General features: G+C 48.3%; 1 protein-coding gene across 2 annotated transcripts; it reads right to left on the bottom strand.

Annotated features, from left to right (window-relative positions):
• Positions 1–627: 627 nt before the first annotated feature.
• SCNN1G (sodium channel epithelial 1 subunit gamma) lies at positions 628–26,597 on the bottom strand. Of its 2 annotated transcripts, none has more exons than XM_082430992.1 (13): positions 26,471–26,597; positions 22,769–23,116; positions 20,500–20,809; positions 18,545–18,735; positions 17,443–17,546; positions 14,733–14,896; positions 6,606–6,704; positions 4,945–5,062; positions 4,292–4,370; positions 4,151–4,208; positions 3,904–3,962; positions 2,462–2,537; positions 628–2,186 (listed from the first exon to the last, which is right to left on the bottom strand). In XM_082430992.1, the coding sequence occupies exons 2-13, from the start codon at positions 23,083–23,085 to the stop codon at positions 1,806–1,808; spliced, it is 1,956 nt and encodes a 651-aa protein (XP_082287118.1). In that variant the 5' UTR covers positions 23,086–23,116; positions 26,471–26,597; the 3' UTR covers positions 628–1,805. The 2 variants fall into 2 exon arrangements, with proteins under 2 accessions (XP_082287118.1, XP_082287117.1); XM_082430991.1 differs by having other exon boundaries at positions 26,476–26,582.

The following is a 26,597-nucleotide window of genomic DNA, read 5'->3' as shown; positions in this document are numbered from 1 at the left end:
CCCACCCGTGAGGGCCAGAGGAACCACCGCAGGGGGCAGAGATGGCTCTGGCAGCCACAGGTCTGAGGTTGGGTTGGATCAGACAGGGTCCCCCAGTCCCTGCTCTTTCACCAAGACTTCTGCCTCTGCTTGAGTGGGAAGCAGTCCTGAATGCAGGCCTCTCCACACCCACGGATGTGGGCCTTCCTTCTGTCCTACAACCGGGTGGGGAGCCTACCCCTCTTCCCACACGAACTGACGTGAGCCTCACACGTAAAAGGCACAGACACTGATTGGATGCAAAATGATGGAGTGATAAAGTGCACAGGGTCGGGGTGATAAAGTGCACAAGGTCGGGGGCGTGGTCTGGAGTCACAGCGCCTGGGTTAGAATCCCAGCTCTGCAACTTCCCAGCTGTGTCACCCTGAGCGAGTAACTCAACATTTCTATGCCTCAGTTTCCTCATCCATACAGTGGGATACCCACTTACTGTGCTAGTTCAGGGCTTGGCGGGTATTTTTTTCTGTAAAGGGCCAGAGAATAAATACTTTCGGTTTTGGGGGCTGTAGAATTTCTGTTGCAGCTACTCACCTCTGCCAGCCATGGTAGCACAAACTCAGCCATAGACAATGAGTGAACGAATGGGCATGACAGTGTTCCAATAAAATTTTATTATGGACACTGATATTTGAATTGCATGTAATTTTCAGGTCACAAACTGTCCTTCTTTTGATATTTTTAAAAATATTTTAAAAACCCCCCAAAAACCATCCAACTCACTCTTAGGTCACAAGCAAAAATAGGATTTGGCCTGTGTGTGGTCGTTTGCAGTCTCCTATGCCAACCTCTGTGAGTGCTTAGGACGGCAGCCAGAACACTGCTCCTGAGCTGATATTGAGCATCTACTATGCGCTTAACACATGTTAGCTATTATCTCCCTGGAAGGCGTGAGTACGTCAGGAGGTGGTTGTCCGTGGCTGGCTTGTCGGTGAGGCACAGGCCATTGGTGGGGGTACGGGGTCTGCCCTGGAGGAGGGGTAGCTGAGGCGGGTCATCAGGAGATAATCCGTTATGCCTCGGGCTACCACTGGACAGTAGTGTCCAACAGTGTCCTTTACCTGGCCCTTCTCTGCTCGGGGAAAGGGCCCAGAGCACTGGCTTGGCTGCCCAGAATATGTCCCACGCCCCCCCTGGAGTGAGGACCTCCTGTCACACGCCCCAGGCTTCCCTCCAGTACACCCTTCCCCTCTACACGCTCCAAGCACTCTGGGCCAGCTCCTGCCTGAGGGCACAGAGCAGACCTCGCCCCCATGTCAGTGACTAAGCAGTTTATTCCATAACAGCTCTGGGCCTGGAGCTCCCTCCTTCCTATCTTTGGCACCAGGCAGTGATCGTCAGGCCTCAACACCTAAGGTCACATCCTTGGGTCCCAGCCCAGGCTGGGGGAGTGGCTGAAACCCCCAGCTCGGGGCTTTGGAGGAGTCTTTCTCTCTGAAGATCTGGCGGAGAACTCGGTCAGGCTTCACTCCTGGCCTTTGTCCAGGCCGGCCGCGTTTCCTGGGCCCCATCTGTCTCGGTAGCAGATGTCCTAAGGGTTTGGGCTGCAGGAACTATCTCATCCTGGGCGGCTGGGAGCATTGCTGGGTGGGGTCCAACAGTCCCCTGCACTGTGCCCAGGCCCCGCCTTGTTCAAAGGAGACCTGTAGTCAATGTCTCTGAAAAGCCCAGAGGGGGTGCAGAGGATCCCCTCCGTGTGCAGGAGACAGGGTCTAAGCTTTCAGACCATGGCTGGCGGTCCTGGCTCGGTCTTTCGTCCCCAGCCTGCCTCAGGACTCAGCTGGCACCTCAGTGTCCGCGAGCTGGCTGGGGAAGTCCCTCTCCAAGCGCAAGGTGTTGTATCTGGGGGGCGGCGTGCCCGGCACCTGGGCTGCTGGGGCTGGAGGCAGGCACAAGGCAGAGGTGAAAGTGGGCAGGTCATCGTCTATATCGAGGCCCAGGTTGTCCCGGCCCTGAGGGCTGGGGGGAGCCTCGGGCCAGGGGGGTGCCTGTCTCCGGGCCCACCACTCCTTGGCTTTGCGCCACTGGTGGCGTGCGACGATGGAGAGGGAGTCGACGAGGAAGACCTCGACGATCTCAATGACGCAGACGACGGAGCAGCTCATCCACAGGCCCAGCTGGCCACCGATGTTGGACAGAAGCATCTCGATCTGCAAGGGAGGCCAAGCCAGACTATCAGGAGGGACCCCCGCCAAGCTGGCTTCATGCCAAGACCCCAGTTCCCAAGGGAGTCACTGGCTAGCCCTGGCCCCGAACAGGTTTGGGGGAAAATGGGGACAGCCTTCCTGTCTCCTCTTACTCTGCCTGATCTGAGGCTTGGTTGGCCTTTGGTGGCCCTACGAGCTCAGTCTGACTCTGCTCCCCAGGGCCAGGCAGATGCGTACACTCGCAGACCCGGGACAGGTCCCAGAAGGAAGCCACTCACGCTGTTGGCAGGGCTCTCCACGATGGATCTCTGGTTCAGGTCTTTGTAGAATATCAAGAGTTTGGCCAAGTCTGTCCTGTAAAGATTCCAATAGGCGGGGCCAAGGTGAGTTGGAGGCCTTTGCACTCTACCAGATGGACAGCCTCTCAGCATGGCTCTCTCTCTCCTGCCCAGGCCCCAGCACGGACCAGGCTCTGAGCTCCACAGGGTCTTAGAACCTGGTGTATGGGTTTCCTTCTGCACCACAGAGCACACCTCTGGCCTGGGGCTGGTTCATTCATTCACTCAAAAACCATTTCCCCACCTGTAGACTAAGTTCCCTCAGCTGCATTCCCACAGCACAATGTTCTTCATTAAACCTTGACATTGTAGTTGTTCGATTGCAGTCTAAAACATGTACGGGAGACAGGCAAGTGGTGTAAATGAGCGAGGCAGGCTGGGTATAAGGTCATAATGATAATAACCATAATAACAGCTAGCATTTACTGACCACTTCCTGTGTTGCCAAGCACTGGAAGAACCTTATGTGTTCCAAGAACCTTATGTGAGTCAACTTATTTAATTCTCACAACAACCCTATGAGGCAGGTATGTTTTAATCATACCCATTTTACAGATATGGCAACTGAGACACAGATTGGATAAGTAACTTGCCCAAGACTACACAGCTCATGATTGGCAGAGCTGGTATTCAGACCTAGAAAGATCTGGCCCAGGGCTGGGCACTGTAGAGACAGTAGTGGCCCAGAGAGATGTGGGTTCACACGGCAATCCCCCCACCCTCTCCCATCTTTGTCTCCATCTGCTGAGGTCCCTGAACTCTGCCCTGGCTGATTTTTGCTAAAGGTCCCTTGGAAGTGAATTTTGATGTGGAAAATTCAAGTGGAATTAGAAGCTGCATGGCTCAAAAGGAGTATTTTTCCAAGTGGGTCAAGATACATCAGGAAGCCATGAAATAAACTTACTGGGTCATGACCAGTACCTTTTACAAAATGAAATAGGAAAGATCAGATTGCATCCACAGAGAGATTCGAAATTTTTATCAACTGATATGGGCACTAATCATTCAGAATTGTGGTGCGACCAATCGGGATGGATGTAAACAGTTGGTTTGGTACCCGAGTGTGCAACATTTGAGAAGCAGCCCGAATGCATTGTACATCATAAGGGAGTACTGTTTCGTGACAATTTTATTTCAGTTATGTATTCAATGGGCCACAATGGAAAAAGTATTTTCATACTGTGGGTCATGGTCAAAAAGTTTGAGAGCCCCAGGCCTCGAGCAGGGCCTGGCTCATGATAAGAACTCAGTAAATATTTGTTGCATAAAGAAATGAATGAATGAATGAATGCAAAGGAGAGCGTTTGGCACTGAGGAATCAAGTGAGGAGGCTGGGACGGGGGCCGGCAGGAGCAGAGGAAGCAGGGCGGAGGTCAACTTACTTGTTGAGTTTTTTCTTTATTTGGCCTTGGTCCCAAGTGAGAACGGACAGCAACCATTTCTGTGGTGGAGAAAGAAGTGGCCTGGGGATGCCCGGAGGGACCAGAGCCAGCCTGTCTGCCCTCCCCTCTCAGCCCCAGCCCCTGACCCAGGCCTCCCCTGTGGATCACCCCTGAGGCCAGAGGACACAATCCGGACATGAGGTTCCAGGCTGAGGGCGCCAGGAGGAAGAGCGGACGGAGAACTCACCTCGGAAACCTCAGATGGCCACTGTGCCAGACTGGTGGTCAATGTCCACTCCTTAAAGCTAAGTGGAGAAGGGCATGGAGTGAGGGTGGGTGGCCCGGCCCAGCCCAGCCCTGCTCATCCCACTGCTTTGGGTCCACTCACCTGCAGGCTTCCTTGCACAGCGCCTGGCAGCCCAGCTCTTCCCGGACAAAGTCCTGGTGCAGTTCGTAGTAGCAGTACACTGAGGGACAGAGGGCAGGGTGGCATGAGCTTTGGGGTCACATGACCCTTCCTAGGGTTTTCCAGTGGTGCCCCCATAGTCTCCTTTTAATGATTTCACCTTCCACTTTCTACAAACACTAGTTCTCTGGAATCAATTTCTGGCTTGTGATTTTGAGAGACAGAATACTGCCACAGCTAAGAACATGAGTTGGGGTCGGGGGCAGGTTAGCAGCCCTTGCTTTGGGTCTAGCTTTGTTGCTCCCTGGCTGTGTGACCTTGGGCAAGTTGCTTAACCTTTCTGAGCCTTAGTTACCTGTTCTGTCAGAGGATACTATCAATAGTTCCTACCTCCTGGAGTTGACACAGGTGGTCAAGGTTTTAGCACAAGCTGGGGTGTAGCATTTGTTCCTTAATCAGAAAGTAGAATTCAAGCCAGGCTTCACAACAGGAGTGAAACTGGTCGGTGTCTCTCTATCAATATCTCCCTCTGGCCAAAGGCCATAGGGGCAGGGTCCCAGGAGCGCCTTAGCTATTGCCAGGGCTGGGCTGACCCCGCTCCTGGGGTGTGGAAGGCGGGGGTGGGTCTCACTCACTCCAGTTGGGGTGCTGCTGGTAGTTGCAGTAGTTGGCTCCCCGAGGTAGAGGCTGGCTGAACTGGGCACACCCACATTTCTCCACCATCTTTGCCTGGAAGCACGAGTGAAGGCAGATCTGAAAGACAAGACCCAGGAATTCCCTTAACCTCCTTGCACTTGGATGCCGGAGACCCCCTCCCTACATCCCTCAGTCGGAGAGGATCAGCTTCCCACAGCCTTGGCAGACAGCATAAATGTACCCCTCATGTCACAGCCGATAGGGCCACAAGGACAAAGCTAGAAAATTTATTGGGAATTTAAACAGACGTGGAGGCCAGGTTGAGCTAGAGCTGCGGTGGTCATTTTCCATCATGTAAGTGCTGACCCAGAGATAAGTGGGAAACTTGGAGCAGGTGCTAAGAAACAGAGAGAAACAAACCCAGCCCCCAACTTTCCGATTCTCAGGTCCAAGCCCTCCAGGCTGGATCCCTGGGGATCATACTATCCATGAAGCTTATAGCATAAAAGCTAACGGTGTGGGCTCGGAAGGCAGGCTGCTTGAGTTCAAATACCAGCTGTGCTACCTCCCAGCTGTGTGACCTCAGGCAAGTTACTTAATCTCTCTGATGCTTTGGTTTCTTCATTTTTGAAATAAGTATAACATGACCTACTTCATGAAGTTGTTGTATGAATTGAAAGATGTAAAGTGTTTGTAAATGGTAGCCTCTCACTAAATATTATCCAGAGTATCTTTCCAACGAGCTGACCCCACACCCCCTTTTTTTTTTTTTTTTTCGGTCTTGAAGTCAGTGTGAATGTGTTTCTATTTCTTACAAGCAGACCTTGTCTGACTACTAGTCTCTTTTCACTCAGTATCTCCACCACCCCTCAGCTCAGCTCTGGTGGAAGCTAGTGGACTCAGTGCATTCAGGGCGCCTGGTCCTTTTGTTCTGCTGGGATGATTCTCATTGGCTCTCTTAGTGTCCTGGTGGGAGGTGAAGGGCAGACTGCCAGAACAGGAGGCAGTGTAACAGGTGATCTCACTCAAGGGTTGACATAGGTAGTACACTAGCGGGTGGTGGAGACCACGGGGAACCAGAGAACATGTCTCGTTTGATAAGGCCACTCCACCCACTGTTTATCCTGTAGGAATATGGGTCCAGTGTTGCCAGATCTTGTTTTTCAAGAGAAGCTAGAAATCTGGGTTTTCTTGTGAAATTCCCTGACTTTTAAACACCATCCAGAAAAACCAGGTGAGCAGGGTGGAAGGGACCTGGGAGCTGCCACTTAGCAGCCCCTGATCCAGTCCAAACTCCCCCGGTGACTGCTGAGGAGCACACAACTTGCCCAAAGCCATCAGCGGGTGAAGGGCGCCCCTCACCCAGGACCTCTCCCAGGCTGCTTGCTCCTCCGGTCCCTCACTCGCCAAGGCCCATTTAGGAAGTGGATCTCAGCTGTACGTTCTGTTCCATGCAAACCTCAATGAATCAATTAAGCTCTGGTTACAGATGGATTGAAGAGGACCGGAACCAGCTGGCATCATTTGCCCTTGAGGTCCTTGGATGAACCCCAGGATTCTAACCTCCGTTCCCAGTCCCAGACACACCCCAGCCTATATATAACTTTGTTTCCTGGGTCCAGGCCACAACCCGGGGCTGGGTGCTGCCTCCAGCCTGTACCTGGAGGGAATACGTAGCATTGTAGATGTTCGTGATCAGCACGTCACTCCAGTCCTCCGTGCACTTGCTGTAGGGTTCACTCAGCTTGAAGGACTCCGTCTGTAATCACAGCAGCACACACTCAGCCCTGACCTCCCCCAGGACCCAGACAAGGGGCATTTCTAGCAGCTTCGAGGAGCTGAGCAGCTACCCAGTCATTCATTTAACAAATATTTATTGAGCACCTACTAGGAGCTTGAAGCTATTCTAGGCACTATGGAATCCACAGTGATCAAAATAGACAAGTTCCATGCTCTTGTGGAGCTCACATTCTAGTGGGGTAGACAGATGGTCAAAAAGCAAATAAATCATTTTGGATCTTTTTTGATAGTGATCAATGAAACTGGGTAGAGAGACGAGAGGGGTTGGGAGGAGGGGGCAGTCTTCCCAAAAGTGGTTAGGGAAGATGTCTTTGAGAAAAGGACATGTTGGCTCGACATGGAATGGCAACAAAGAGCTGGACTTGCCAAGAAAGGTAGGAAGAGGATTAGGCAGAGGGAGTAGCAAGGCTGGAGGCGGGAGAGGGCCAGGGTGGCCAGAACGTGGTAAGAGGGAGAGCCGTCGCTGGAGATGAGGTCAGAGAGGGATGCCAAGGCCAAATCATGGCGGCCTCCTAAGCTGTGCTGAGAAATTTGGACTTGGATTTGGTTTTCAGAATGTAGTGAGCCACTGGAGATTCCACGGGGAGGGGCTGGAGGGATTAGAAAGATGAGCAGTGACTTTGCTGCACGGGGTCCTTGTCTCAAGGAAGGACTCATTTCCTACCCTCTTGTCTTCTGGTCCCAGAAGTTGACTTGAAAAAATGGACTTTCTTAGAGAGGACCAAAGAATACCCAGCAGAGCAGAATGATACCCTGATCAGAGGAGGTAAGAGCATCGTAACTCACTGTTCGAAAGCCTTATTAAATTATGTTTTATTATAGCTTACTACGTTTGGTTCTAGCTTCATATTTGTCACTGCAAAGGAACAATCCAGACAAGCCAATTAAGAAAAAAAAAAAGGGTAATGTCTCCCAAGGGGGAATAACAACTGAATATATTGTGACCATATCATAGCTAGGATTTGGGGTGTGTGTGTGTTTGTGTGTGTGCGTGTGTGTGTACAAAGAGTTTTGTTTTGTCTTTTATGAAATGGGGAGGGTAAAGGGCAAATGGATGGCAGATTTATGGGAGGGAAGAAAATTCTTTTTCCTTTGAAGAGTGGATGAACAGAGAGAAAGGTGATTGGGTGGGGGGAAGGAATCAAGAAGTTTGGTGTAGGTAGAAACTACAGACATCTCAAGTGGCTATAATCTCTTTCTGTTTGTATTATAATTCATCTGTTGACCCATTAGTCTCCCTCAATTAATTGCAAATTAATTTGCTCTCCAGGGCAAAAGACAGTGCTCATTTTAAAACGTTTAAACAGAAGAAGCAGAGAAGAAAGTAGCCGTCTGGTTTCCTCTCTTCCCTGGAGTACCCACTCCAACAGGTCAGATCTCCATCCTGAGATCCAGACACACATAACACGTTCACTTTGCCCTGCAATGTCCTTTTCTCACTAATAATAAAGAGTGAGTGTCTTTCCATGTCAGTACAGAATAAACAGACTTACTTCATTCCTCTAATAGCTGGGTAGCAAACTGATTTAGAGCCTCTAGTGCATGCCAGGGCTGGGCTGGGATCTGGGCATGAAGATGCCAAGCAGTGGCTTCCCTCGAGGGCACCTCTATTCAATGCTACCCTCTAAGCTTCTCCAAGCAGCAGTCTCCCTGATCGGATGTCCCTTGGAGACCCCAGGCCCAGGATGTCCACAGAGCCTAGAGTGTCAGCTACGGGCTCTACCTGCCTGTGGGGAGAGTTCAACACCCTGGCATCTAGGGGAGAGGGTTCGTCCACGCAGGTAAGCCCTGTGCAGTTGGCAAAGGTGGCTGAGGCTCTTTCTGCTTTGAGAACCAGCCCATGGACCACTTCCAGAAAACCGATTGTGAGAAGTCATATTGTGATTTTTATGCTTTTTGAGTACTCAATGGCCCTTTACTTTGCAACGATGCTTATCAAACTCAGAGCTCCTGGGTTATTCAGGTTACTTCCTGAAACACCTGGGGCTGGGGCAGATGGGGCAAATGGCCTTTTTAGAGGGGAAGAGAGGTCTTTAGCTTCTCAAAGCCTCAGCTAGATGAACTTGGACAGAGCCCTGGCTTGCTCTCGCTCTCTCTCCCCCGCCGCCTTTCACTCCCCCACTTCACTGTCAGTTTACCAGAAGTGCTGATCTGGACAGGGTGGGGAAACATTTTGGCTTCTGTCCTGACCCCTAGGGACCCAAAAATGAGAATGGGTATATATGTATGTGTGTGTGAGAGTGTGTGCAAGTTTAGACGGATAGATAGATAGATAGATATGTGTGTGGCATGCACAGGTATGCGTAGGTGTGATTAGGCGTCTGCGTGCACATGTGTTGTATGTGGGTGTATGTGGGAACGGGACTCATTTTTATCAAAATGAGGTCCTATCTGCTTCCTTCTGAGAATCCTGGGGGAGGAGAGCAGTTGCACAGAGTCCTTAGCTCCCCTCTTTAAAGGTATGAACTGTGCCAGGGAAAAGCCCAGGTGGCAGCAGGAGGCTCTAGGTGGAATTACGGGTGTTTTAACTCTTTTTTATTTTGTTCTGTTTTTAAATTGTAGTAAATTATAAAAGTTATTTGTAATGTTATAAAATAATTTATAGATATAAATAATTATAAAAGTTATTTTGACGTTTCTAATCAATGGAGGAAAAAAGAATTATGCAACATATGAAGTTAGGACTACTTGTTAAGAATTTGGAGGAATTCTGCATTTCACATCCTGCAGAAATAAAATTCTAGTGGGTTAAACTATTAAATGAAATAATAAAATAACTGGAAGGAAAATCAGCTCAGTATCTGATCTCAAGGAGGGAAAATCCTCAATAAACATAATGACTAAAGAAGAAAACAAAGATTTTGACTATGTAAACATCTGATGTTTTTGCATGTGAAAAAGCATAATGAAAACTAAAATGAAAGCACACACTGGGAAAGATATTTGCAACACATATGGCAAATAATTAGTACTTTCTATATACTATATGGAAGAGATCAGTATCTTACTCAATATCTCACTCAGAAGGGTATCACAAGGACAAGAAAAATCTTCCCTAACCCCTCTTTTTGGTTCAAATATTTTTCCTTCCCTTCACATCTCTTTTCTTAAAAAAGTGTATAGTAATAGCCAATATTTTTGGAGCACCCAATACATGTCAAGCACTGTTTTCAATTTTCACATGAATCAACTCATTGAATTCTCACCAGACTATGCAGTAACATTATTATCATCCCCATTTTACAGATGAGGTAACTGAGACACAGAGATCACACAATCAAAATGTAAAGCTGGGGTTTGGACCCCAGTTGTCTGGCTCCAAAGTCTGAGCCCTTAATCCCTGTTATACATATGCTTGTGAAGAGAAGTGTGTGCATGCTTTAAGATAAAAATGTACAGTAGGAGGATTTCCCTGGTGGCTCACTGGTTAAGAATCTGCCTGCCAATGCAGGGGACACGGGTTCGAGCCCTGGTCCAGGAAGATCTCACGTGCCGTGGAGCAAGTAAGCCCGTGCACCACAACTACTGAGCCTGCACTCTAGAGCCTGCGAGCCACGACTGCTGAGCCCGCATGCTACAACTACTGAAGCCCGCGCACCTAGAGCCCATGCTCTGCAACAAGAGAAGCCACCGCTATGAGAAGCCCGTGCACCGCAACGAAGAGTAGCCCCCGCTCGCTGCAACTAGAGAAAGCCGCGCGCAGCAACGAAGACCCAACACAGCCAAAAATAAATAAATAAATCTTAAAAAAAAAAAAAATACAGTAAGGTTTGCAATGACAGTGAAGTCTCGCCCCTCTCCGGGGCCTGGCTCCACACTCCCCTGGGTGAATTTGCCCTTGCCCGCTTCCTCATCTCTCATTCGTGATCCAACCCATTGTACTTTGGTTTCTGTTCCACTCCTTCCACTGAAAACTGCTCTGGCAGAGAACTGGTGACCTCTTGGTTGCCCAACCCAACAGCTTTTGCCCTTTACCTCGCTTGACCTCTCAACTGCGTTTGGCACCCTAGCTAATACCTTCCTGGAAACCCTCTTCGTTTCTCTGACACCAACCCTTTCCAGGTTCTGCTGCTACTTTGGTCCCTCTATTTCTCCATTTTCTTTCTGCTCAGCCCTTAAACATTTGCATTCTGTCTCAGGTCTTGGGTGATGGCATTTCTTTCCAAGTCTAGAATTATGCTAGATGTAACCCCACCCTCAACCCCGCCATGGCCCCCGGATTTTTCTCCTGAGCCCCAGGTTCACAGCATCTATTGGCAGGACGTTTTCACCTTGATTTCCCAAAGGCACAACAACTTGGGTATGTCCCAAACTGAAGTGGTTATCTTCTCCCCCAGACCTACCCTTCTTTATTCCCTAATTTAGAACCTGGCACTTCCATCCACCCCACTACCCAAGCCAGAACCTAAATATCAATCTAACTCCCCCTGGCCTTTCCTCAGTGACCTCGGCTGTCAAACCCTGTTGCTTGTAAATATCTCTCAAATCCATTCACTTCTGGTCATCCCCACAGCCATTGCCTCAGCTAGGGCCTCATCATTTCTTTCTAGTGTTACTGTAAATATTGCGCTGTCTCCAGGATCTTGATTGCACTTCAGCCAAAGTGGTTTTTCAGAATGAGTCACTACATGGCTTCAAATCCTTTCTGCGACCCCTTTGTAATTGCTATGCCCTTTGTCTGGACTAGCCTTTCCTGATACTATTTGCCTGACAATTGTCCTTTAAGAATCCATCACCTAGAAAGCCTTCACCAAAAGCTTCTGTCCTGGCCCCCAGCCATCCGTCCATCTATCCAACAATATTTACTGAGGATCTACTACGTTCTAAGAACCGAGCCTGGGAACAAGATAGAGAAGGTCCCTGTTCCCACAGAGCTTGGACCTGCGTTCAAAGGTATGTTATCTTCTCTTAAAGGTGAATCTTTGAAGGTAGGTGCTCTGTTGTATCCATCTCTGAATATCCAGTGCTTTGGACACACATGCCTCAGTGAATGAAGGAAGATTAGTTAACCAACTGCCTAACAAACTGAGTCTACCAGTTTAACATGCCGATCGAAAGTAAATAAATAACTAAATAAAAAATAAATAAGAAAGGAAGGAAGTCTAGTTTGTTTGGACTTATGCTAGTGACTCGCTGGTGACCTCTCAGTAATCCCTAGTTTTTTTTGTTGTTTTAAATGCTCATAAATCAGAACTAGAGCTTCCTGACCCTGCTCTGTGGCTTTGATTTTGTATATCTCAAATTAAGTGTAGCAGAAAACCGACCCATGTCTTTGTTTACCGTCATTGCTAAAGAGAGCATTTGCTTAACAGTGTGATGGATATTTTTCTAAGCTCGGAGAAGAAAACCAGAGGGCAATTCCTTAGTTCTTGTACTTTCCCAAGCTCTAAGTTTGCAGATACTGAGAGAGGCAGAAGGTCAGAATGTGCTGTAAATCCCAGGTGCTTCTTCAAGGTATAAAACTGCCTGAGAAATGTTGGATCAAAATGTTTGCTGTTCTGATCTGGGAGTTTTGTAATCTGCCAGCAAACAGAGGAATCAGAGACCTTGTTCCTTAAGTAGTAAGCTAAAGGGACTTCCCTGGTGGTCCAGTGGTTGTCTCCGTGCTCCTAATTCAGGGGGCATGGGTTTGATCCCTGTTTGGGGAACTAGGATCCCGCATGCCACACGGTGCGGCCAAAAAAAAGGTAGTAACCTAAAGCTTTTCAAACCACAGTTTGAGCAGGTTGGGGCTCAAGATTTTTCCTTGGGCGATCAGCATTCACACAGCCCAAGTTGGTACACAACACTTCTCATGTTGGAACAAATTTCCCACATTGAGCAAAGCCACTAAATGACACGGCTTCACAGATTTGCCAACCTGATGTTCTCTCTTGTCCAGGGTTGCCCTTTGATGGGACATGGTGAGGCACCAAAGCCACAGATGCCAGTTTATCCTCTCTGCTGTCTCAACTTAAATACCACTTCCTCAGGAAAGCACCCCTTGAGCTCCCCTCTTCTCCCTATTAAAAAGCCCTAAATCAGGCATCTCTGTGATATGCTCTCATGCATCCGGTATTTCTCCTTCTCAGCACCTATGATGATTAGAGTTAATCACCTGTGCAATTTTTTGTTTGTTATTGATTCTCTCTGCTAGACCCTAAGTTCTAAAATGACAGCGACAGTCCTGGGGACACTGATGTAGCCCCAGCATCTAGCACACAGGATGTGCTCAGAAAATGCTTGTTGAATGAATAGATGATGGAGAAATATACAAGCCCCAATGCCCACCATATCACTTTATAACTCACCCTGAAGCCATCATTTATGGCTGTGCTAAAGCTCTGGTGTCATCCTAGCTTTACTTTCTCTTAGGAAGACACACTTTTCTTCTCTCATTCTGAACTACTCAGGTTTCTAAAGCTGAGGTTCCTGAGTTTGTGGCCTCTTGAAATGACCACTGGAGTTTGGTAAAAATACAGATCCTTGGGCTCATCTCTCAGAGATATTGATTCAGCAGATCTGAATCTACTGATCAACAAGTTTGGAAACGACTGCTCTGGAGGAAAAATTTATGAGGGATGAAGGCTAAGATGTTTAATTTGGGATACTAAGGTTGGATATAAACAAAGGCATGAACAAAGAGTCCACAAGGAGATTTTTTTTCCTCCATAAATAGGTGATAAAATGCCACTAAGAAAGACTGTCAAAAATTATAATAGATACCATTTTTTTCTTGACAGATTAGCAAAGATTAAAAATTGGTTAATACCCGTGTGGGTACAACCTTATTGGAGGGCGATTTGGCTAATATGCATACTGACTGATATACTTCTGGGAAGCAATCGATGACTACACATCACATTGCACCATTGCTTTTAGTTGTACCTGGAAACAATCTCAAGTCTATCAACAGGGAATTGCTTCAATAACTTATCCACACAATGGAATATTATGGGTCTTTAAGAAGAATGAGGCAGAATCTACATGTGTATTCATATGGAACTATTTCCAAGCCATAGCATCAAGTGAAAAATGGGGCAGAACAGTATCTTGTATTTGCATGAAAGGAGAAATGCTTATACCCACACACACATGCTTGAAGAAGACTATCACATCCCTGGCGAAACACAGAAGCAGCAGCAATAGTCTCTGTGCAGAGGAAGGAGGGAACCAGAGGTCAGGGATAGAAGGGAGATACATCTGCATGGTATGCTCCTTGTATTGTTTGGGTGTTTTACTTTGTGCATATACTCCCTTTAAATAAGTACTTAATAGTTAATTCTATTAGATAGAGCAAGAGACAGAGACAGAGAATGAGAGAGTGAGACAGAGTGAGACAGAGACTGGCATAAAAGACCCCAGGCCTGCAAACAAGAGACTGTACAAGCGTGGCCAGGGGCGTCTAAGCACATTCCTCGCCTTGCCCTTCTGCTTCCACTGGGCATGACTGACTCAGGGATTGGAGTCTGCAGCCCAGATGTGCTTTCGTTGACAGGTATGAGTGTTCTCAGCACCTAGTGAGGTCAGAAAATGTCAAAGACTTGAGGGGAGTGGCTCTTGGTAAATGAGGTGAAACTGATGGAAGTAGGATGGTCCAAATAGACCTTTGATGGCCCAATGACTTTCCAATAGTGGTTTACATGCCCCAGTGGCCTCTAGGTGTCCCAGAAAGGTGTTAATCTGCTCTATTTATACCAGTGACAAATACATAGTTAGTGTCTGACCAGCACAGGTTCCATAAATGCTGACATTTGTCTCTGGAACAAGGAAGGTTCCTTCAATTCTTATCCAAAATGGCAGCCTGTCCTTGTTCATCCATACAAAAGATACAAAGACAGCCTTTAGTATAACTTCTAGAATGACCACTGGGGTAACCACTGGAAAGTACTGGACCATGCTTCCTTTTGAAACCAACACTCTTTTCCATAAGCTGCACCTCACTGCTTATCCTTCAACAAAATCTGTCCTCCTCACCAAGCCGACGGGAATCAGAATATTCTCTTACCAGGTGCATCCCTATGGAGGTGGCCATGGCCGTCTCAATCTCTGTTCCCACATCCTCGATGAAGGGGTACTCATCCTGCCGATGGACAATCACCTTAGCTCCAGTGGAGGACACCAGGAAGGGGTTGTACTCCTCTTCGTTTATGTACAAGATGACCTGCAGCCCTGAGAGGATAAGGCAGCCTGCTGTGGTCAAAAGCCAGGAGAACATTCCCTGGTGGTAGCCTACCTCTCCCACTGCTCTGGGAGTCTCAAAACCAAGACCCAGGCATTTCCCACAAGTGAAAGGTAGACAAGGGTGAGACTGGAAACTCCAGCCTGACTTGTTCACTGCTCTGTCTCCGGGGCTTAGCACAAAATAGGGCTCAGAAACAGTGTCACTACTGCAGGTTTGCTAAGCATAAGGAAAACTACTACCCTGCCCAAGACATGAATCTCCATGTGGTCCTTTGAGATGGGGAGTTCTGCTGGGCACCCAAAGGGACACACAGAGCTGTGGCTGCCTAAACCCTCAGGGAGAGACACCAGTGGTGAATCCTAACTCCTCTCCCTGCTCCCACTTTTTTGTTTTTCTTGCACCTGCAGTCTAATCTGAGCCCAGCAGCCAGAGGGACCTTTTAAAATCAGGAATCAGATCAGGTCACTCCCTTGCCTGAAACTCTTTAGTGGCATCTCATTGCATACATGGGGATGCCATAGAATAAAGTCCAGAAACCTGACTGTGGCTCTCAGGGAGATGATGATGCCTCCCTCTTCATTCCACTCTCCCCTTCCGTCACGAAGCTCCAGGCACGCTGGTCTTCTTTCTGTTTCTAGAGCACACCAAATCCATTTCTTTCTTGGGGTCCTTGGACTTGCTAGTGCCCAAAATGCTCCTCTATGGACCTTAATGCGTATTTTCCATCTTTAAATAACCCTCCTCCCAGAGGCCTTTCTGGACCTCCTTATTTGAAATAAACCCCCCATCTCAGCCCCAGCCACTCTCTCTACCCTGGTGCTCCTTTGTTTTCCTCATAGCGCTCGCTAGGATTGATAACCAGGTAATATCTATGTGCTTGTTCACTCATTTATCTGTCTCTCTGCAACAAAATGCAAGCTCCCTGAAAGCAGAGATGGCATCTGTCTTATTCACCACTGTGTCCCGAAGACTTGGAAGAGGGCCTGGCATACAGAAGACACTCAATAAACATTTGGTAAAAAATGAGAGCAGGGCCTATATGAATTGAAAGAAGAGAACTTTGAGAGTTATTCTGACTTCTTCTATTTGTAAGTAAAGGAAACAAAGCCCAGAGTGGGGAAGTGATTTGCTCAAGGTCACACAGCCCACATGCAGCAGAGCCAGGACTGTGCAACAGTTCCCAGACTACTTCTTCCCACTGACGTGAGTGCCCTGAATTACGGTTTCTTGCAGATTTGGTAAGAACACAGAGAATACAGTAACAAAGATGAGGAGTCCAAGTGGGTTTTCCTCCATGACAAGACCTTGCCTTTCCTTGTAGGAGCATATCTATATATCAAATCATGTTCAATTTGTTTAGGACCTTTCAAGAATTCCTTTTGTGGGTAAACCAGTCCAGTCTGTTGAGTTCCTGCCTTCTCTACAAAAGTCACAGTAGTAGAGTAGTAGTAATACTAATACTGGAGGTAGTAATTATTGGTGGTGATAGTAGTAGCAGCAGCAATGGTAGTAATGGTAGTAATAGTAGTAATGACAACCACATCTAGCATTTATTGTGTGCTTAGTGTGTGTTATGGACTGAATTTTGTGTCTCTCCGAAGGTTGCCCCCTCCACCCTATTCATATGTTGAAGTCTTAATCCCCAATGTGATTGTATTTGGAGATACAGACTTTAGGCAGGTAATTAAGGTTAAATGAGGTCATAAGGGTGGGCCCTAATCCCATAGGATTAGTGTTCTCATAAGAAGAGGAAGAGACAACAAAGCTCTCTCGCTCCACAGAAGACAGGCCATGTGTGGACACAGAGAGAAGGTGGCCAACTGCAAGCCAGCAAGAGAGTCCTCACCAGAAACGGAATTTGCCAGCAACCTGACCATGGATTTCCAATCTCCAGAACTCTGAGAAAATAAATGTCTGTTGTTTAAGTCACCCATCTGTAATATTTTGCTATGGCAGCCCAACCAAACTAATACAGTGTGTATCAGGTCTTATTCTAAGTGCTTTTTATATTTTGTCTTCTCAATTACCTCGTATCATTGATACTATTATTATTCCCTCATTATAGATGAAGGGGTGTAACTTGCACTGGGTCACACAGTGCGTGGCAGAGCTGGGTTTTGGCTCCAGAATCTGTCATCTTAACCAAGATAAAGGTGTGTTTTGCTTCCCTAATCTCCTGTTCAGCACGTCTAGATTTAAGCCCATCTGGAAGCTGCCTGCCCAACATTACTCACTCCAGTTACAAGCTTAAACCCAAGTGGTTTCCCTGGGAGAAGAAACCCCAGGGTTGTCCCTGTTGCTCTCTCAAAAGCAAAGAGGAGATGTCAAAAAGGAAAACAGACTCTGATAAAGAAAGAAAGAACCGATATGGATGTTGATGGAAACACTGCAAGAAGAGAAGTTGTGCCCCAAGTTTCTGGCCAGGTGGGGAAAGCCTGCATCTCTGGAAGGCTTAAAGCATCCCCAATTGTCCTGCTGCCAGCATGCTTGCCATTAGAGCACCCCAGGATCTCCTTGGTGCAGATTTCCTTACCATATTCACTGCCTCCCATGGAGGTGCTGAGGATAGTCTCATTTTGTCCATTGTTGAATGTGTAGCAATTCCCATACATTGGATGGTGGAAACGTGTGAAGTTCCTATGGCGGGGGGGAGAGAATACAGGTCAGAAAAGGGCCGTGCCAGGAACTCCCCTCATGCACCTGAGCTGAAGTCCAAATGGGCAGTGCTAATGGGCCAGCTCTCCTTTGTGGACAATGGATGATAGACATGACTTACTTCCCCCATCTTTCCTCTGATAGATGACAAACAAGGCCCCTCGTCCAACTGACACATGTTGATGTAGAACCGCTCTCTGCTTTCTGTTCTCCCTCTTAATCTTCTCACCTCCATCTCCATCCTGACTTGGCATTCTTTGTGCCAATATATCTGCCCCCCATTTCCTCTACTCTTGAATTTCTCAGCCAACACTTGACATTTTTCCATTCCAATTCCTAGCAAATAATCCCCAGAAAAGGAATCACATCATATGTGTCCTTATACTGACTTTAGAACCCAACCTTCAGGGAGACACGATTCCAATCACTCAGTTTTTGCAAGGGTCAGTATATCAACTAACATATAGAAAGGCTTAGTATTTCAAAAGAATGAAGAAAGCCCTTCAGGTAAGCAGGAACACTTTAGAATGTCCCATGACTGCCCAGTCTCTACCAGGAATCTGAGTGTTATCTTAAAGGTGGAAAGTTCTGAAAGTTCACACATCTGTACATAGACCTTTTTTCCCTCCCTCTTCTTTCCCTCCCTCCTTCCTCCCTTTCTTCTTTCCTTCCTGTACTAGATCAGTGGTTCTCACTGGTATGTGTGATGGTAATATACAAGGTTATATGTCCACCATCAACTACTCTGTTTCTATGAGTAATTTAATGAATTTAAGGATATTTTGACTCTATACCATCTCCACCTTCCTCACTGACTCTAGAGCTGAGCTCCTGTATAAGTCATTTCCCAAAAGTCAGGGTCAGTGAGAAGAGCACCTGTCACTCCCAAGATCTCTAGTTGAGCTTCGGGTGCATGCAAGGAGCCCAGCACTCAGAGCCGCTGGTCCTTGGAGCTGAGAGAGCAGCCTTCCCCTACTGACCTGGCATCACAGGACTCCCCATCAAAGAAGCAGGTGACCAGCAGCTCCTCAGCAGAGTAGCTCATGTTGATTTTCTTCTCCGGAGACACCTGTGCCATGATGTTCATGTAGTGCAGCTTGTACCACTCCCGGATGGCATTAACCCCCGAGCTGAAGGTGTAGACTGCACAGCTGGATGTGTCATTTGAACACTGTGAATAGGAGGAGACACCAGGATGAAGCTATCAGCCCTGCCAGCGGCCTTCAGAAGGACTGTAAGGAACGGAAACTCTAGGTCAAACACTCAGGGGAACAGGAGGGATATGTGGGGCAAGGATGGGCTTCTTCTCACTTCTGGGGCTTTGGACACATCATCCTCAAACCTCAAGGACCAAGAAGGGGCTGAGTAAGGAAGGACACAGAGCCTCACTCTCATGACTCCCTACCAAGCGAGAAGCAAAACCAGCTTCTTCAGGGTCCCCAGACATCCAGGCTTCGACTGATTATGGCTACTGCGTTCCCACCCAACCCTCACCATTTCTTGTTGGGTCAACAGTCTGGAAATCGAGATTGTAGCCCAGACTCTGCCATGACCTCTCTGCAGAATCTTGGGCAAGGTGTTACCTATCCATTATTTCACCTACAAAATGTTGACCAAAATACCATCCTTCCCCACCTCACAAGGTAGTTGGGAGGACCAGCATTTAAAATACATAATAATGAGGGGCTTCCCTGGTGGCGCAGTGGTTGAGAATCTGCCTGCCAATGCAGGGGACACGGGTTCGAGCCCTGGTCTGGGAAGATCCCACATGCCGCGGAGCAACTCGGCCCGTGAGCCACAATTACTGAGCCTGCGCGTCTGGAGCCTGTGCTCCACAACAAGAGAGGCCGCGATAGTGAGAGGCCCGCGCACCACGATGAAGACGGGCCCCCGCTTGCCGCAACTGGAGAAAGCCCTCGCACAGAAACGAAGACCCAACACAGCCAAAAAATAAATAAATACATAAATAAAATACATAATAATGAGAGTGTTATAGGGAAATTGTGGTATATTCCAGATGTTCTCATCACACAGGGCTTGAAAACTCTCCTAAAAGATGGACACCAAAGGATGGATTTTGGTATCAAGGAGAACTTTATCTTATATAAGGACCCAGGAAGACTTCAAAAAGGCTCAGTGATTTAGAGAAAGGGCCATTTTCCCCCAGGATTTGCAACTAGAGCCATGAGGTCTCACAATCAGCAACCAAGACTATAAAGTGGAGGTAGTTCTCATCTTGCAGAGGTGGCTGGGGCACAGAGAGGAGGGTGATGGCTGAGTTTGGCCAGGAAGGCAATGGAATTCATTTTTGGTGAGTGGCTGCTTCTTCAGAGTCCCTCAAATGGGACCAAGAAGGAGAGATGAGAAGTCAGGCTTTAGCACCTCGTGAAGGCAAGTACTGCTGGGAACGCTGTGTTTCTGCTGCTCGTTATCTATTTTCTTCCTTCTGGTATCTGCACCCCAATTTTGCTTTGGTAGAATTTCCTTCCACCCTTTGGATGCAGTCAGCTGAGACTGTCCATCAAGATGTCCTACCCTATGTGAGCCATCAGGTGACCCAAACTTGGCCAATCAGATAGTCCCCAAATGGGATCTGAATCCATTTTTATGGTTGGATTAACAAGAAGACTGAAAACAGTTGAAGCTTATTTAATCCAGTAGCAGTATCTGAAACGACTTTTCATCATTTCTTGCCACTGGGATCCCTGGATCTTCCCTAATTTCTGTCCTTCAGGAGGCCTCCATGAGCTACTGGTTACCTTCTAAGACATTTTTATCTTAAGATTGCCTGGGTCAGTTTCAGTTGCTTACAGCCGATTCACCCTAACTGAGTGTGTTTCTTCCTGTGGGACTATAGGGCTAATGGCAAAGGAGAAACCTCCCTGGACCCACTATCCCATCCCATTCCCCGAAACCGTGAGGACGTGCATCTTACCAGCTGGAATCCCACCACCTCCTTGGACTCATGGACATGCATGACGTCTGATGCCTTGTGAATGATTCTGCCACTGACTTTCCGCTTCCGTCCTGTGCGGAAGTCCCTTGCCTTGCTTGTCTCACCCTTATCGAAAGCCAGCAGCGGGATCAGGTTGAGGAATTTCGACCCTGTGCCCTCCCTGGCCGAACTCCAGGACTCTGCCTCTCGGCGTTTCCGAGATGTAATCTCTGAAAAGCCATACAGGGTCTTCAAGGTCCCTCTGGTCTCCTTTTCCAAATCGGCTAGAAGGTCCCGCACGGCACTGTACCTGTCAAGGTGGGAAGGAGGAGTCAGGGATGGGAAACCCCTCTGGCAGAAAGCTGGCACTTCCCCATGCTGCTTTCCATCGATGCGCGTCAGCCTGTGCCCATCACCCCAGAGCCCTTGGCCAAGCAAACCAGGCCTTTTATAATTTGCCCCCTCCAATGTGACCACCGGCTCAAGTAAATGGGGCAGGCTCCCATATGACCCTTGTGTGACTTCCTGTGGTTTCACCTTTGCCACCACTGTCTGCTTGCTCTCAGGGTGTGTTGATGAGTTTGCCCCAACCAGCATTTCTGGAGTGGTGACTGTCAGGTGCCTCCCATAAACCAGCCACAGTGAAGACAAGTAAATAACTGCTAACCAGGAGTCTTCCCAGGGGGCAGGCTCTGTCTCTACCCAGCATACTTGCCCCTGCCCATGGGTTCTCCTCAAATCAATGCTGGGAGGGAAGAGGTATAACTGTTACCTTGACAGCCCCCAAGAACACAGAAGAATGATCTGGGAGTTGACTACATGAAGCATAACAACACCATCTTTTAATTTTCACAATACCAAATGGTCCTGGCCTCCCTCTTAACTCTCCCCACTCTCTCTCTCCCTTGCTAGGGGCACAGGCCACACAGCATAGTGACTGAGCGTATAAACTCCAGAGCCAAACTACCTGGGTTCCAGTTCCCATTCTGGTTCTGGATGTGTGACCCTGGACGAGCCATTTAGCCTTTCTGTGCCTCAGTTTCCCCACCTGTAAAATGGGGTTATTGGCAAGAGTCAATGAGTTTATTCTTTCTTTCTTTCTATCTATCTATCCATCCATCCATCCATGTATCTCTGTGTGTCTGTATGTATGTATGTATATATATATATATGTATATACACACACACATATATGCTGTTAAATGGTCACTGTTATTAATTTTATTAGTGTAATTATATTTGTTAATATTTCAGTCCTCTACTACAACATCAGCTGCACTAGGACAAAGACTGTGTTTGGGTCATTCACTTCCATGCCCCTGAATCTAGCACAGTGAATGACAATTTGTAGATGCTGAGTAAAAGATTATGGAACAATGGATGAAAGGAAGAAAGGAGGGGGGTGGGAAGGAGGGAGGGTGAGGTAAAGGGAGGAAAGGAGGGAGGGAGGGATGGAGGAAAGAAGGAAGGAAGAAAGAAAGAAAGACAGACTTGGAGGTGGAGAATGAGTTTAGACCTGATGTTGAGCTTGAGCTTTGCCATCAACTCATTGATGACTCTGGACGAGTTAGTTCCCTTTGAAGGTCTTCCTCCCATGCTCTTCCCTTCTCCCCACCCTCACACCTGCTCTGACAAATTCTGCCAGATTCTGATCTGCCTCACAGATCAGTTTTCAATAATCCTGAGAAGGATTCCAATGACCCATTTAGAACAGGTCCTGCAGCAGACAATTGGGCAGTACCAAGGGCTGATCCTGCCCAGAGCCCAGTGATCTCAATTAGTGGGGCTGGGTTCGCTCAGATGAGCTGAGATGCTTCTGGAAGTCACCTAGGTGTCATGTCTGAGTCAGCCTCCAGCTCATATTCAGGGGAGAGTGAGGGTGTGAGCTTGGAGAGCTCAGGGGAAATGGCTAAGCTGGGCTCTGTGTGTGTGTGTGTGTGTGTGTGTGTGTGTGTGTGTGTGTGTGTGTGTGTGTGTCTCCCGGGTAGGAGGAATGCTAGTTCATTCCAGGCCCAACCACCAAGCAAAAGTGATCCTTGCAGCCTCCCTCTCTTGCCTTCCTTGAGCTAGCCCATCCTCAGAAGTAGCTGATGGGACTGAAACCTTGGTACAGATCTAAAACCTGGGAGAGAGCAGTTTACCAACACTGGCAATGAATTCAAATTTCTAAAAAGCATGATTGCAGGCTGGAGTGTGTCACCTTTGGGAGGGGCACTGGCACCTGGAGGGGGCATGACCCCTCCTCCCTGTCCCTGCTCCTGCCTCTTACCTGTAAGGATTGATGTTGCAGATGGTGACAGCAGGAAAATCCAGCTTCTGGAAGTGGACTTTGATGGAGACAGAGACGGTGTAGAAGGATGAGATGAGGAGGGCACACTGCCAGAAAATGAGGGCCACGGCTGTGAGCGTGAACAGAATCCAGAGCAGGCGCCGGAGGCGGCCACGGGACACCACGATGCGGCGGCAGCCGTGGGTGTTGGTGTTCAGACAGTACCACTGCATCAGCTCTTTGATGGTAGGTGCCTGAGGTCCCCTGACGGGCAGATTCTTCTTGATTTTGGCTTTGATCTTCTCTCCAGCAGCCATGGTGAAGATGGGACTTGGCGGGGCAGGCAAGCTGGAGGGGCAGAGAAAAAAAAGTATGTGAGTGGGCACAGCCCGGAGGCTGGGTGCTGGGAAGCACCAGTCCTCATGTCCTCAGCGGCTGCCTTCCTCTTTCCCTCTGGCCTGGACAGTCTGCTTTGAGGCCTTGGCCCTTGCTCCAGGATATTTGCTTTTGGGCCACCACAGCTGCCAAAGAGCTGCCTCCTTCTCCTGTGGCCCCCAGGCCAAGCTGTGTGGAGGCTGGGTGGGGTGTGACCTGTGAAATCACTGCACGGTTTGCAGGACCTTCCCCCTGGGTGCTTGGAGCAGGAGCCCTCTGGGCGACCCCATCCCAATCAGCCTCCACACCCCTCTTATCAAGCTCCATCGTGATTACAGCATCCAGGGGTCTGATCTTAGTGTCTCCATTAGCTTGCCTTCCTTAGGGCATCGTTCCTGCCTCGCCCTGCCCTCTGGTGCCCAGCTCAGCGTCTGGCACAGAGCAAGCACCTTGCAAATCGATTCTAACAGATAAAATCTGCCAAGAGAATTTACGGGCAGCCACCCTAGACCATGTCCAGTCCCTTCCAGCCCAGCCGTATCTTCCCAGCCTTTTCTCAGCTGATTTACTGCAAGTGGAGGGTTTCTGTTTCATTTCTGTCTCACTTCTCTTTACAGTCAAGCCCTTAGTGTTTCTAGAGCACTTGATATAATAATAGCCTACAAATATTGACCACTTAATATTTGCCAGGCACCATGCCATATTTCCTTGATTCTAAGAGCATTTGGAGAATACACTTTGATGTAATAACAGCTTTGTCTGGGGAAGAGTGTTGGAAAGCAAATGACCGCGTTCATCAATATACATGCTGCACCTGAATTACAGAAACTTTACAATGTGAAATAATAATCTTTTAAAAAATGAACTAAAATAGTATATAGTCTCATTAGCCTCACAAATGCATACAGTCTCTCTCTCCATATATCATATATATAATCGATCTCTCTCCAAATATATATAATCTCTCTATATATTTCAGTTCATGTTTCAACAATGCCATACGGTAGGTATATTATTATTACTTCCAGATTACAGAGGAGGAAAATGAGCTCAGAGAGGAGGAGTAACTTGTGCAAAATCACACAGCTAGTAAGTGGAGGCGCTGGATTGGAATCTTGCAGCCTTTATCACCATGGTATATGCTTTGAGGGGCCTGGTATTGTGCTGGGTGCTGCCCCCTCCCCAAGACAGTTAATTAACAGTCCTTTGGACTAAAGTGGGGGGTGGAAAGAGATGGAATCCTGAGCTATTTAATTTCCAAACTCTGGGTAGGTAGTGTGGCCACTTCCTAACACTAGCATTGGTGAGCACTGGTACTGGGGAGGGGGTATATGGAAACTCTGTTTCCTATGCCTACCGTAGGTGACAGAGGCAAATTAGGATATACTCGAATTAGTAGGATAGGATATACAGGGTAGTCCCCATGCCCCCCAGAAGGCCTGGGTCTGGGACAAAGACCATAGTTTGCCCCATCACATTCTTCAGGCAGGATTCTGGCATTGAGGAAATAATTTTTCTCCACCATGAACCCATGGGGTATTATCCAAAATCAGGAGCTGGGGCAAAGGTGGGAAGCTTTCAAGTTAATGATGTTAGTGGGTTTCAGGTTTCTGATGGCAAGGATGTAGAGTGCTGTGGGAGGAAGGTGAGACATCCAAAGGCAGGCAGACCACTCTAACCCTCCACAGATGTATATGATCTTGCTGTGATCTCTGACCCTCAAAATTATGCAAGAAGCCTCTTGGCAAGAGGAATGTGATTTACTGTGTTTTATCGTTTAAAATATTGCCCATCCTCATCTCCTCTCTCACTACAATCCAAAAGCCAAAATTAGCAAGAGTTTGTTTTAAGAAACCTAGATCCAGGTACAAATTTCCTGTTAAATAAAACTGCAACCCAGGGAAGATTTTCTCCTCTGTGAATGCTCAACAGAAACTGTGATTCTGGAAGCTTCTGTCATCACACCCTCCATTTTCTCACTGAAGATAACTCCTGGGGTCCCTCTGCCCCATCAGCCCCTTCCCCAGGACTACCTTGACCCCGGTGGGTCAGCCACCAGCGTTAGTGAAACCACAGGTGAAAGAAGGGAACCCATCTTGCACAGCATAAAACATATACATGTTCACGCAAATAATATTTCAACTTATAAACAGAGCAAGGTTGTAGCTACCTTTAGGTTATACTGCTTGATTAAACATGATGCCCTTGTGGAAGAATTAGTAGCTGACACCCAAGCACTCACTCTTCTAAGCACTTGCCAGGTATTAACTCAATTAATTTCCACAAATATCTTCTGAGATAGGCACCATAATTTTCCCCACTATACACATGAAATTGAGACACTGCGAGGTTAAGTAGCTTGCCCAAGGTCACCCTAGAAAGTGGCTGAGTTGGGATTTAAAACCATGCCTTTAACTACAAACTGCTCCTCAAATAATAACAGTTAACAACAACAGCAACAGCACGAACAACAGAAATAATAGCAGCTATCATTTATTGACCCCTTACTCTACTCCCAGACTTCCTCCTCCTACTCTTTTCACACATTACCTTATTTAATCCCCATTATTATTATATGAGGCACAGAGAAGACTGAGGTGCAGAGTTTAGGCAACTTGTCCAATGCCACACCGGGAGGAAGGATTAAAAGAATTCTCTGGAGTTCCGGGGTCCCTCATGATTCTCTGCTGCACCCCTCTCGCCCATTCCCGACCTCAACTATCCCCTAGACCTCAGTGATGGAACCCAAGCCTTGGGCTCTGGGTGCCAGACCCGCGCTCCTCCCGAGGGGCGACTCTGCAGCCCCTGCCCTCCCCGCGCCGAGAGACCGGCTGCTGTGGCCGAAGCCACGTCTGCCCCAGGGCAGCCCGCGCTGAGGCCGCCGGAGAGAACCCAACCAACCCGCTTCAAGTGGTTGCTACATTCTGCAACCCCAGTCACCACAGAGAAAACATTCCAGAGGGGAAAAGGAACGATCGCGGTCAGGTCCACGCGTCTCACCAAGGCCAGGAAGGGAATGAGCGGGTGCTGGGTGGAGAGACGAGGCGGGGCGCGGCCCCGGACACCCCAGACCCGGTTTCTGAGTAATTCAGAAACGTCTCCCGCCCCAGCTCTGCGTCCCGGGCCACGGCGAGGGCAGACAGCAGAAAGCTGGATCGAATGGGCTTGGGCAGGTGTCCCAGCATCCCAGGTACCGGGAGGCAGCCCCGGGCTGATGCCCGCTCCGCCGCCGACCGGGAGGACAGTGTCCGGGAAGCCCAGGGACCCCGAGGCCACTCCGGTGCCTGAAACCCCCGTGCTGGTGCGACCCGACCCGGCTGGGCTCACCTTACTCCGTTCCGAAGGGTCCGCGGCTAGCGTGTGCGCGATCCGGGTACGCTCTGTTCTGCTCCTCGTACAGCGAGAGCATCCCGCAGCCCCAGAGGCCAAGGCTCCTGTGGGTTGGGCCCCGCCC

This window comes from Balaenoptera physalus, assembly GCF_965194825.1.
Source record: "Balaenoptera physalus genome assembly, chromosome: 16".
Taxonomy (NCBI): domain Eukaryota; kingdom Metazoa; phylum Chordata; class Mammalia; order Artiodactyla; family Balaenopteridae; genus Balaenoptera; species Balaenoptera physalus.
Note: the sequence above shows the minus strand (reverse complement) of the source record. Positions and strands in the feature narration are given on the sequence as shown.

Excerpts from the sequence above, each read along its gene's own strand:
- SCNN1G (XM_082430991.1), bottom strand. The coding sequence starts at position 26,552 with ATGCTCTCGCTGTACGAGGAGCAGAACAGAGCGTACCCGGATCGCGCA. Across the intron at positions 3,963-4,150 it reads GGCCATCTGAGGTTTCCGAG|AAATGGTTGCTGTCCGTTCT; the intron begins GTGAGTTCTCCG and ends TCTCCACCACAG. Across the intron at positions 2,187-2,461 it reads TGGAGAGCCCTGCCAACAGC|ATCGAGATGCTTCTGTCCAA; the intron begins GTGAGTGGCTTC and ends CCTCCCTTGCAG.